Raw genomic sequence first — 12926 nt, 5'->3', positions numbered from 1 at the left:
TCTTTGTATGAAATGTTCCCTTGGTATCTCTAATTTTCTTAAAGAGATCTCTAGTCTTTCCTATTCTATTGTTTCCCTCTATTTCTTTGCATTGATCACTGAGGAAGGCTTTCTTATCTCTCCTTGCTATTCTTTGGAACTCTGCATTCAAATGGGTATATCTTTCCTTTTCTCCTTTGCCTTTAGCTTCTCTTATCTCAGCTATTTGTAAGGCCTCCTCAGACAACTATTTTGCCTTTTTGCATTTCTTTTTCTTGGGAATCGTCTTGATCCTTGCCCCCTGTACAATGTCTCGAATCTCCATCCATTCCATAGTTCTTCAGGCGCTCTGTCTATCAGATCTAATCCCTTGAATCTATTTGTCACTTCCACTGTATAATCGTAAGGGATTTGATTTAGGTCATACCTGAATGGTCTAGTGGTTTTCCCTACTTTCTTCAATTTAAGTCTGAATTTGGCAATAAGGAGTTCATGATCTGAGCCACAGTCAGCTCCCGGTCTTGTTTTTGCTGACTGTATAGAGCTTCTCCATCTTTAAAAGAATATAATCAATCTGATTTCGGTATTGACCATCTGGTGATGTCCATGTGTAGAGTCTTCTCTTGTATTGTTGGAAGAAGGTGTTTGCTATGACTAGTGCGTTCTCTTGGCAAAACTCTGTTAGCCTTTGACCTACTTCGTTTGTACTCCAAAGCCAAATTTGCCTGTTAGTCCAGGTAGCTCTTGACTTTCTACTTTTGCATTCCAGTCCCCTTTAATGAAGAGGACATCTTTTTATATGCTAAGAAAGGGTGAAAACCCCAAAGATGGGGAATAACCAGCTAAATACTAGCTATGCATGCAGGACAAGCATTTAAACATAAACCAGCAACATCTTGAGTGCAAACTAGCAAATGTAAAACCTTATCAGTGATGTCCATAAAAGAGCCCAGTGAAGACTGGGGAATCATCTCCTATAATTCAAGTGTGATGCTGTAGATTCTCTTCATTAGTTAAAATATTATTTGTCATTGAGAGAGATACTATGGTCTTGCCTACCACATCACATGTTATGCAAGAAAATTTTATATCTTAAGAGCATCTTGCAAATTCATTATGATCCTGTCTTGCTTTGGTCATTAGAAACTCAGAGCTGAAGTTAAAATCTATCACCAGTAAATAGATTGGATTATGAAAATGATAGCTAGCTAAAATTTATTCTGCTCTTTCTGAGTCAGGCATTGTGACAGGGCTATCTGTATATTTTCTCTATAATTCCCACTGCAATTGTTATGTGGTAGGTATTAACATTGGCTTCCTAGGTAGCTTAGGTGGAAAAGAATCCACCTGCAGTGCTTGAGACCCTGGTTTGATTCCTGGGTCAGGAATTTTCCCTGGAGAAGGATAGACTACCCACTCCAGTATTATTGGGCTTCCCTGGTGGCTCAGGTGGTAAAGAATCCACCTGCAATGTGGGAGACCTGGGTTCAATCCCTGCATTGGGAAGATCCCCTGGAGGAGGGCATGGCAACCCACTCCAGTATTCTTGCCTGGAGAATCCCCATGGACAGAGGAGCCTGGCAGGCTACAGTTCATTGGGTCTCAAAGAGTCAGACAGCACTGAGTGACTAAGCACAGCACAGCACAAGAATTCATATCACTCCTTCTTTTTCTTTTTACTGACAATTATTCCTTTTTGTGGCTTAGCAAGCATAAGTCATTTGACCAGCAGCACACACATAACAAGAGAAGGACTTGTGTTCATGTGGCTGGATTTGTAACCACTAGGTTGCACTGCCATAGCTTAATTGACCAATATTATTATTTTTTTAATTACCATTATTGTTTTTGTCCTGGTTTCTTTCTTTATTTTTTATTGTACTGCATGACACTTAACTTTCTCAGCAGCCTCCAAGATCTTTTTGTATTAAATAGGAAATAAGCATCTCAAAAGAGTGAAAAGATTTAACCACTAGGAAAATTAACCCGAACAATCAGGGTACTGAAACCCTTGATTAACTGAAAACTCTGTTTCATCTCCTGTTGTTAAAAACAAATTTTAAGTGAATTAATGTTAAAACTTGATACTTTCTAGGGATATCTCTGAGACCTTGATAATGACCATATTCTGGAATTTCATTACAAAAAAAATAACAAGCCAAATTATGATTCAGATGATGGCTATTTGGTTAACCTCACTCAATAGCCAAGGTTTTTTTTTTTTTGCCTCTATTCACTAGCCTTGCAGAATCTGTAATCATATTGTGTCACAACAAAATGATAATTTGTAATGGTCTTTTAAATATTTAAAACGATCATGTTAAACCTAGGAATCTTGAGAGTTATTCCTTCCTTTTCCATTCTCGATGACTGACCTCTTGGATAATGTTACTTTGGACCAGGATTTATTTTTTTAAGTCTGTCTTCCTCTCAGACCTTTCATCCAATATTTCAGGGAAATATGCTGATTAAATACGCAAAAATATATCCCAAAGAGGACTCTTCTCCACACTGCTGCTGTCCCCACCAGGACCACTTATGTTCGAGGTATCCTCGGCTCTGACCTGAAGTCCCATATGAGCTCCTTAGCTGGACTTCTTATTCCTGCCCTTGTTCTCCTGCACTATATTGAGCACAGCAGCCAGGGTAATCCACTAAAAATGTAAATAACTTTATATGAATATAGATGTCTCTCTTTTGGTCAAAATCTTTCACTAAGAGTGAAAGCCAGTATTCTTATGATGGTTAACGCAGCTTTATATGAACTGACAACCATCTGGCCTCCTTTCTTAACACTCTACCCCACAGAGTGGCTTCTTGTGGTTCCTTGACCACACCAAGCATCTTCTTAGGGTCATCCTAGGATCTTTGCTCTAGCTGTTTCTGGAAACTGCTTATCTTCTGGGCAAACTCCCTTACTCTTAAGTTTTGCTCAAATATCACCTACTCAGTAAAGCTTGTCCTTGAAACACTATTTCAGTTCAGTTCAGTTCAGTCACTCAGTCATGTCCAACTCTTTGTGACCTCATGGACCACAGCACGCCAGGCTTCCCTGTCCATCACCAACTCCCTGAGTTTACCCAAACTCATGTCCACTGAGTCGGTGATGCCATCCAACTGTCTCATCCTCTGTCGTCCCTTTCTCCTCCTGCCCTCAATCTTTGCCAGCATCAGGGTCTTTTCAAATGAGTCAGCTCTTCACAGCAGGTGGCCAAAGTATTGGAGTTCAACTGAAACACTATTTAATGATACAAATTTCATCCTCCCTAAGTCTTTGGCTCTACAGACTCCCCTAACCTGCCTGACTTGTCCTTGTTTCTTAAGCACTTAAAATATCTTAACATTCATTTCAATTTCCTCATTTATTTTAAAAATTTCTAATTCTCCCCTCCCCCATTAGTAACGAAGCTTCATGAGAACAGGAAACTGTTTTGTTTACCAATGTATCCCATGCACCAACAAGAGTGAATGGCCTCAATAAATATTTGTTGAATGAATAAATGACAATCACGTGTGTATTTAAGAAAGCTGAGTTAGTATATTGGGGATTTGATTATTTATTAAATGAGTTTATTTCATATTATTTGGTTAATTTCTCCTAGAAGAAGAATACAAAATCAACTGTAAAATTGAAACACCTCAAAATTCATTAAGGTCAGATTAAATCAAATATGTCCTAGAAAAACAATGTAGGATAATTCTCAAATAAAAGGATATATGCATGGCCTTTGTAGATACTGTCTTATGAAATAATGCTAAACAAAAAAAGAACACAAAAAGTTCTGTGTAGGGAACATGTGATTTTTTGGCATCAATCTGGGGAGATGTTATTGTTTCTTTCTCTGCCCTGTGGTTCAGTTGAGGCTGACCTTTCTTTGGAGATGAACGTGTGATCCAGGACAGCCAATCAGAATTCTCTGACTTCCTAGCCATGGTGACTCTTCCAGGATAGACTTAAACATTCTGGGCAGCGAGTCTATACCTTTGCTGTAGCTATTGGAAAATAAGTATTTTCTGTGTGCTGTCATTACCAGCTCTAAGGACAATGAAAACTTGGAGTTTCTACTGATTGTTTTTAAAAATGAAGCCGACACTTCATTTTTGGATGTGTTGGCTAAGAGGTGAAGGAAAAAATAAAAGGTCAATATCAGACGATACTTTTCAACTGCTAGACTATCCAGTTTGAGTTATAGTTTTTCACTTCTGAAAGGGTCCTGATTAATACAATCACACTGATTATAATTATGCAGAATTTATAGTTTAAAAATGAAGAATACATGAAGTCTTAGTTACTTATATTGACTAAGAACAGAGATTTCTTAGAGTTTCATATATTTTTTTTTTTTTTTTTAGCGGTGACAGGGTTCTTTCTTTTCGCCTTCATTCGAGAACTGGGCTAAACAGTTAATATAAAGTAAAGCTGAGAAGTGTATTGGATTTTTCTGTTTAAGCTTTAGGTTAATGAAGCTTTTGCTGTCAACTGTTTTACTGAGATGAGAAACTTAGAAACAGTACTTACTCTATTATTTTGTGTTTGGATTGTACAGAGAAATCACAGTAATCCACTCCAATGTCTGTAAAGTCCACGAAGGTGGAGGACAGAATCTGGAATGCTCGAGGATTTTTTTCCTTGAGCTTTTGGCATACGTTGAATCCATCTACAATTTCTGACTCACCCCCAGTGACGGTTTGCTTTATGCAGTGCAGAAGCTGAACCTAGAAATAGAAACAAAGAACCATGTTTTAAAATGGTGTGCACCTACATTTTTGACAGCTATAAAGAATGATTCATAAAAGTAATATACTTTTATATCTATCACTTGTGTCAACAGAGAAAGAGGTTAGGGAAAAAAGTTGCTTGAAATCAAGTTTACTGTTCAAATAGTGTTACAGTTTAAGACAAGGATGCAATCAAATAATGTTTGCAAACAAAAGGCACAGATCATAAGAGCAGTAGGGAGTGAGCACTTACTGTTGGCTTTACAGAAGAAGTGGAATTTAATTTGGGTGAAGTTGAAGAGATAAGATTTTGGATACGTAGACTAGAACAGTGAAAGCAAATCACTTGGCAGTGTTGATGGGTGTGCAAAAACACACACTTCACTGGGTCTCAAAATATCTGGCTTCAGTAGAGGGTTACAACTGGAAATAGTAATCCACTTGGAAAGGTAATTTGGGATCTAATCAGGGGAAGTCTTGAATGTCAGATGAAAGATTGGACTTTCTTGTGCACAGAGAGGAATTGTTAAAGGATTTTGAATATGGAAATAGTGTAGTCAAGACTGAGTTGAAAATTATTAGTCCAGTGGTGTTAACAAGGGATACAATTTTTTAAGGGAGAAACTTATAAGAGAGTAACTACTTGAGAATCGAATGCAGTGAAAGTGAAAGTCACATAGTCGTGTCCAACTCTTTGCGACTCCATGGACTATACAGTCCATGGAATTCTCTCCCAGGCCAGAATACTGGAGTGGGCAGCCTTTCCCTTCTTCAGGGGATCTTCCCAACTGGGTTCAAACCCAGGTCTCCTGCATTGCAGGCGGATTCTTTACCAGCTGAGCCACAAGGGAAGGCCAAGTCACAAGGGAGGTAGTTCAAGTATAATGATAAAGGAATGAGATAGGATGAGGCTATGAGGATGAATAAGCCCCAGAAATATTGGGAATGAGAAACCAAAAGGATGGTAAGTGTTAGTTACTTTTACTAAAATTTAGAGAAAAATGCTTAATATGATTTCTTTTTGGAAAGCTAAATGTGGTGATATTTTAAACAATATTCTTTTGAATGGAGTTATTTTCCTTGGTTATGTGATTCCTTTTAGTAAGTCAGCATGGGTGGGTGATTTTGAATACCTAAATTTAGACTGTGATTTTCTGCATAAAGAAACTAACACTCTTCAGCTGTGAAAAAACTTCCTTCTTCATGAAATAAAAATAAAAACCAATGTCTGACAATTTTTATACAAAGGAAGAGGCAAATATGATCAAATACACAGACTGGGGGATACCAGTGTAAGTGGGAAAAATATCCATTTAGCTTGGCTAACTCTGAAGATTGCTAGGGCAAGTGCTGCCCATTAGAACTTTCTGTGATGATGAAAATGTTCTTCCATGAGCCCAATGTAGTCATCCCTAGTTCTGTATGTGTATTGTGCACATGAAATGTGGTTAGTTTGAGAAACTTAAATTTAAACTTTATTTAATCTTAATTAGTTTAAATTACAACTTAATCCTGGATGACTAGTGTCTACTGTATTGGATAGTGCAGATCTAAAATAAAAATCCTTTTTTAAAATTTTAACTTTTTAAATTTAATTTTTATTTTATATTGGAGTATAGTTGATTTTACAATGTTGTGTTAATTTCAGGTGTACAGCTAACTGACTCAATTACGCATATACATATATACATTCTTTTTCAGATTCTTTCCCCATGTAGATTATTATAGAACATGATGAATGTTTACAGGTTTTTTTTTCCCCCCAAAAGAATATTCTATCTTTTTTACTCTCCCTCTGCCAGCAAGCCACTCCCTCTGCCTGGAATGCCTCCCCCTAGTCTGTGCCTGACTGATCTCAGAACTTCAGAAACAAGTTCACTTCTTCTCTGAACAGCCCCCACTCTGCATGACCCAGCCAGCATTTGGTATCTGTGTTTGTTCAGGAAGCTCTTGCCCTGGTGCTGATTCTGCTGTTTTGGAACAGAATCTCCTCTGGTCCATCTCTTTGTAAACTGTGAGCTCCTGGAGGGCAGAAACAACATTCCCCACTCTCCTTTGACTCCTGCAGAGTGCCTCATCCGTAACAGATATACAATGAATGTGTGTTCAGACAAACCAAATGTGTCAGTCTGAAGAGGCCACATGTGACTTCTCCCAACATGTGGCTGTGAGAAATCCTGCCTCCTTCCAAAACCATACAAAAGTTCTATTTAAAACATAATATACATGTGGTCTTAAATTATGGTGTTGGGCTAGGGGAGAAGGAGGAGACAGAGGATGAGATAGTTGGATGGCAACATTGACTCAATGGACATGAGTTTGAGCAAACTCTGGGAGATAGTGAAGGCCAGGGAAGCCTGGTGTGTTGCAGTCCCTGGGGTCTCAAAGAGTTGAATATGATGGAGTGACTGAACAACAAATGCATATTTATTCATTCCCTACAACAGTCTTTAGAATTTGATAATTTCATCTCCATTCTGTAGAGGAAGAAACTAGGACTCAGGTGTAAAACTGGCCAGCTGGTAAGAACTCTGCTAATATATGGCAAAACTAGTGCTCAAACCTTGGCCTTTGTGCTTTAAATCCTCAGACAGCAAGTTCCTTTCCTGTGAAGGGAGAAGTCCCTTTACAGCACTGTTACTAATTTAGTATTGTGTGGTGTGTGAGTTGTGTTTTGTAAACTTAAACTTCCATTTTTAGATTGATGACACCTCATTTTCTGTGGAGAAGTTAATGGCACCCCACTCCAGTACTCCTGCCTGGAAAATCCCATGGACGGAGGAGCCTGGTAGGCTGCAGTCCATGGGGTCGCTGAGGGTTGGACACGACTGAGAGACTTCACTTTCACTTTTCACTTTCATGCATTGGAGAAGGAAATGGCAACCCACTCCAGTGTTCTTCCCTGGAGAATCCCAGGGACGGGGGAGCCTGGTGGGCTGCCGTCTATGGGGTCGCACAGAGTCGGACACGACTAAAGTGACTTAGCAGCAGCAGCAGCAGCAGCAGCATTTTCTGCTATTATGAGAGAACTGACCTAAATGAATAATCGCTCATCCTTAAATTGATGTCTTCTTTTTGAGCTTGAAAATATGTGCATAAACTGGCCAAGTCATTGTAGAAAATCGACTCATTGCCAAGGCAATGAGGGGTGAAGCAGCATGATTAAAAATAAGATGAAATGGAAATATCAACCTCAAGCCTCTCAAACTCCAAGAAGGCAAAGCAATAACATAACTTGGTCTGTGGTAGAATCTGTGTTCTTCAAATCCTTTTTAGACTCTGCCATAATGAAGTCACAGAATATTTTAAATATAAATCTTTAAAACAAAGGTCAACTGATGTCTTTTACATATGGCAAGGGCAACTAATAATCTTCTTTTGTATATGTACATTTTAATGCAATCCTATGAAAGAAAAAAGACGATGGACCCAGACAACACTTTCATTGCACATTCAAAAGGTAAATATATGCCTGGTGTGTATAAAACCCACAAAATTTGACGTCATGTAAGTCATTCAGAACCAAAATATTTTCTTTTTAAATGTTACTTTATGGCAGCATGTGACTTCTGGCCCAGAGACAGTGAATGAAACAACATCTGTGTTTCATTAAAGATATGTCTCCTTATCCTGCCCCATGTGATTGAAATTGATCAAACTGAACTCTCAACAGGTAACTCATTATCCAGATCATTTCATCTGTACTGAAAAGAATATTGGTTTATTCTATTTGCTATAAAAGAACTCAAACTTTGGTTCAAAAACCTTTGAATAATTCCAAAGTAGAAACTTAATAGCACAAGCAGGTACCTGAATTTCAATCATTATTTTACTAGAATCTAGACATTTCAGGAATCATTTTTTATTTAATAATCTATCAGTTTATTTAGATTTGGACCTTTCACTTGCTGATAGAGATTGGTACAACTTTGTGGCATTTTAAACTTCTTTTTAGCATATTTATTAAGTCTTTATTACATCTAAGGTACTGGGCTAAGTTTTGAAATAATATGAAAGTAAAAGATTCAATTCCTGTATTTCATGTGTTTGTAATGTATGACAATGTCTATAGTCAGCATGTTATAGAAATGGTAATTAGAAAGTCCAACTCATGATCCCTATGATGTGGTAAAAAATTTTGATGGAGGCCTTGTTTCAAGTTCAAGTTCCCTATTACCCTGTGAAAGTATTTAACCATGCTGGGCACCTTCATTTAACATAAAAAGACATGATTGCTTCTATTTACCTTGAAGGAATGCTAAGAGGCATCAAATAAAGCAATATAAGTAAAAATGCTTTGAAAGAATATAAAATACAGAAAGTGTAATATAATATACTATGAAAATGTCAAACTTTACACTTCAGGAATGTTTATGAAGTCATTTGATCACTTTTCTGTAGGCTTTCAATTTTAACCCTGAAACAAAACATAAATTCATAAAAAATCAGGTAATTTAAAATTTCAAATAGAATCTAGTTTTCTAGTCTAATTTTAAGAACTTCATTCCCTTTGACTTCTCCAACTTGTCTTTGGCAAATGAACTGAGATGATTAGTTTGACTTTTAACCCCCAGGGTTTTAGAAAATTTCTGGGCCACATTTAAAACAAATCACATTGTGTGTCTTCCCCTCAACCCCTTCCTGAAAAGGTGACTATTGAGGGTCATTTCACTGTCGCATTTAGTTCAAAGAAATCATGTGGTATTTTACAATCAACAAAGTAATTTGAAACAGGTGAAGTAAAATACTAGCCTAGCTTAGTTAATACTGATGACGACAATGGGTAACAAAGGCATGGAGAAGTGTGTCCAGTTAATATGATGAAAAACACAGATGGATTTTGATTTCCCCCATTTCACCTTCGTTAGCTAGAGAATTACCCCAAATTTCCACTTTCATTTATCTTTGAAGATACACATTTCTGTGGGGCTATTTCATTTAGTTTGCATTTAGCTCTAAAAATAGGAACAACATCTCTTTTCAAAGATAGTTTTCTGACCATTTATTTCTTGGTTTAGCAAAATGATGCTTTTGTGAAAATGCAGCTGTTTAGTAAAATGGTACTGTTGTAACAAGGTAGTACACGGGGAGGCTTCCAGAAGATCTGGAGGATTTGTGCTCCGTGGTGAACATCTCCCTGCTTGATGAAGAATCGGATAGATGGGAGAGTAGATGGTTTCCCAGAACAACCAAAGTTATTCTGCTTCTTGCATTCACACCCTTTTGTGGTATGTATTTGCAGCTTCTCCCGCAAAGGGTGGCCTCTACTTCCTCAACCCTTAAGTCTGGGCTAAAACCTTTGACCAAAAAAGCATGACAACATGGCAGAGATGACATTGTGCTGATTGCTAGCCTGGGTCTCAAGAGGCCTTGTATGTTTCAGCATGCTCTCTGGAGACCCTGCTACCTGCTATGTAGCAGGCATAAGCCTGGGCCAGCCAGGGTGCGGGTGGGGGTGTTGGTGTGTGGGGAATTGATAGATCAGATGGGGCAGGGACAAGTCATCTCAGCCACCACCTAGGTCCACCAGTCCCTTGCAGACTCAGCAGCAGCAGAACTACTTAGCTGAATATAGCCGAAACTGTAAAACCATAGTCAATGGCTGTGCTTTTAAGCTGGTAAGTTATGGAGTGGTTTTATTTGTTCATTTGTTGTTGTTGTATTTTTTTTTTTACTGCAGTAATTAACTGATAGGAATGGTGGCCATGTGACTTTGTGGGAAAAACTCTACATTGTGTTCCCTGGTTTTATTTTCTCTTTCAGGTCTCCAGGGAATGTTAAATGTTCAAAAAGACCTCAAGATATAGTGCTGTGGTAAAATGTCTTGGCAAAGCAGTAAGTGCCAGTAGTTATTTCCAGGGAGAAATGAAGAAATGTAAAAAAAAAAAAAAAAAAATACATGGAAATCTTCTATCCCTTGTGAATGTGAGGCTGTTCAAGATTTAGGTACAGAGATTTTGTGAGTTTGGATTGTGTTTGGAGAAAGATCTACATTAAGACAAATTAACTAGTGAAACATACAAGTTTTTAGGCTCAAAATACAGAATACTAGTCCTTGGCCTGCCTTGGGGAAAACATGTTGAGGCTCACCTTACCCCAGGTGGATGATGGAGGGCTGGATAATCAGTGTGAAAGCTTAGCTTCCCAGTTGTGTAAGCCACATTGTTTGCATCGATTTTGTCTTGCACTTGCCAGGTATGTCTGTAAAATACAAGAAACATATGTTTAAACAGTCTGTCACTTAGCCAGAGGAAATGTGTTAGAATGAACTTGAGACACGGGAGAAATGGAAACTTCATCTTATGAAATAATTACCATAATGACTATGAGCCAGGAAAAGAGTCTGACCTTTCTTTGTCCAAAGTAGCCTTCTCAGAATCAGCTTCTCATTTCACTTCTCCTCTCCAAAAAAAAGAGTACAGAGTTTATAAAGAGGTGTATATGAGATTGTGGGCTTCCCAGGTGGCTCAGTGGTAAAGAATCCTCCTGCCAAATGGAGGAGACACAGGAGACACGGGTTTGATCCTTGGGTCGGGAAGAGCCCCTGGAGGAGGAAATGACAACCCTTTCCAGTATTCTTGCCTGGAAAATTCCAAGGACAGAGGAGCCTGGCGAGCTACAGTCCATGGGGTCACAAAGAGTTGGACATGACTGAGTGACTGAGCAAGCACACACGCATATGGGATTGTAGGTTATGTTTTTAATAGCTTAATGCATTTCAAAAATGAATTATTGAGGCCAAATTTACAGAATATGAAATGGCCATTTTAAAATGAAAACTTCATTGACATTCAGTGGCATTAGAACATTTACAATGCTGGTAACAAATGCCTCTGTTTATATAGTTTCAAAACATTTCCATCACTCCAAACTAAAACCTACTACCCATTATGCAGTTTCTTTCCACTTTGTCCTCTTCTCAGTCTCTGGCAAATGCCCACCTGCTTTCTATCTCTGTGGATTTAACTACTTTTGTATATTTAATATAAATAGAATCATACATGTGACTCATGTGCCTGGCTTTTTTCACCTAACATAATATTTCTGAGATTCATCTATGTTGTAGCAGGTATCAGCACTTCATTCTTTTTTATGCTTGAATAATGATCTATTGTATGGATATATCACAATGTGTTCATTCATTATTTGATTGACATTTGTGGTGTTTCAACTCTTTGATTACTGTGAATAGTCCTGGTATGAATATGTGGATTTTCAAGTACATGCATTTATTTGAATAACTATTCTCAATTTGTGGAGGGGTGATATGAAGGAGTAGATTTATGGGGTTATATCATAATTCTATCTATAAGTTTTTGTTCAGTTCAGTTCAGTCGCTAAGTTGTGTTCAACTCTTTGCCACCCCATGAACCACAGCACGCCAGGCCTCCCTGTCCTTCATCAACTCCCGGAGTTTGCTCAAATTCATGTCCATCGAGTTGGTGATGCTACCCAGCCATCTCATACTCTGTTGAGCCCTTCTCCTCCTGCCCCCAATCCTTTCTAGTGAGTCAACTCTTCGCATCAGGTGGCCAAAGTATTGGAGTTTCAGCTTCAACATCAGTCCTTCTAATGAACACCCAGGACTGATTTCCTTTAGTATGGACTGCTTGGATCTCCTTGCAGTCCAAGGGACTCTCAAGGGTTTTCTCCAACACCACAGTTCAAAAGCATCAATACTTCGGTGCCTAGCTTTCTTCACAGTCCAACTCTCACATCCATACATGACCACTGGAAAAACCATAGCCTTGACTAGATGGACCTTTGTTGGCAAAATAATGTCTCTGCTTTTTAATAGGCTATTTAGGTTGGTCATAACTTTCCTTCCAAGGAGTAAGCGTCTTTCAATTTCATGGCTGCAATCACCATCTGCAGTGATTTTGGAGCCCCCCCAAAATAAAGTCTGACACTGTTTCCGTTGTTTCCCCACCTATTTGCCATGAAGTGATGGGACCACATGCCGTGATCTTAGTTTTCTGAATATTGAGCTTTAAGCCAACTTTTTCACTCTCCTCTTTCACTTTCATCAAGAGGCTTTTTAGTTCCTCTTCACTTTCTGCCATAAGGGTAGTGTCATCTGCATATCTGAGGTTATTGATATTTTTTCCTGGCAATCTTGATTCTAGCTTGTGCTTCTTCCAGCCCAGTGTTTCCCATCATGTACTCTGCATATAAGTTAAATAATCAGGGTGACAATATACAGCCTTGACGTACTCCTTTTCCTATTT

General features: G+C 38.4%; 1 protein-coding gene across 1 annotated transcript in view; it reads right to left on the bottom strand.

The window, feature by feature from the left end:
- BBOX1 (butyrobetaine (gamma), 2-oxoglutarate dioxygenase (gamma-butyrobetaine hydroxylase) 1) overlaps positions 1 to 12926 on the bottom strand; it is a 67007-nt gene that overhangs the window by 7850 nt on the left and 46231 nt on the right. Inside the window, exons 4-5 of the mRNA XM_010831783.1 lie at positions 10794 to 10899; positions 4499 to 4695 (exon numbers count right to left, since the gene is read on the bottom strand). Of these exons, the coding sequence (XP_010830085.1) occupies positions 4499 to 4695; positions 10794 to 10899 (303 nt within the window). The remainder of the gene's footprint in view (positions 1 to 4498; positions 4696 to 10793; positions 10900 to 12926) is intronic.

Source organism: Bison bison, unplaced genomic scaffold (genome assembly GCF_000754665.1).
Source record: "Bison bison bison isolate TAMUID 2011002044 unplaced genomic scaffold, Bison_UMD1.0 scf7180017864531, whole genome shotgun sequence".
Lineage (NCBI taxonomy): Eukaryota > Metazoa > Chordata > Mammalia > Artiodactyla > Bovidae > Bison > Bison bison.
Note: the sequence above shows the minus strand (reverse complement) of the source record. Positions and strands in the feature narration are given on the sequence as shown.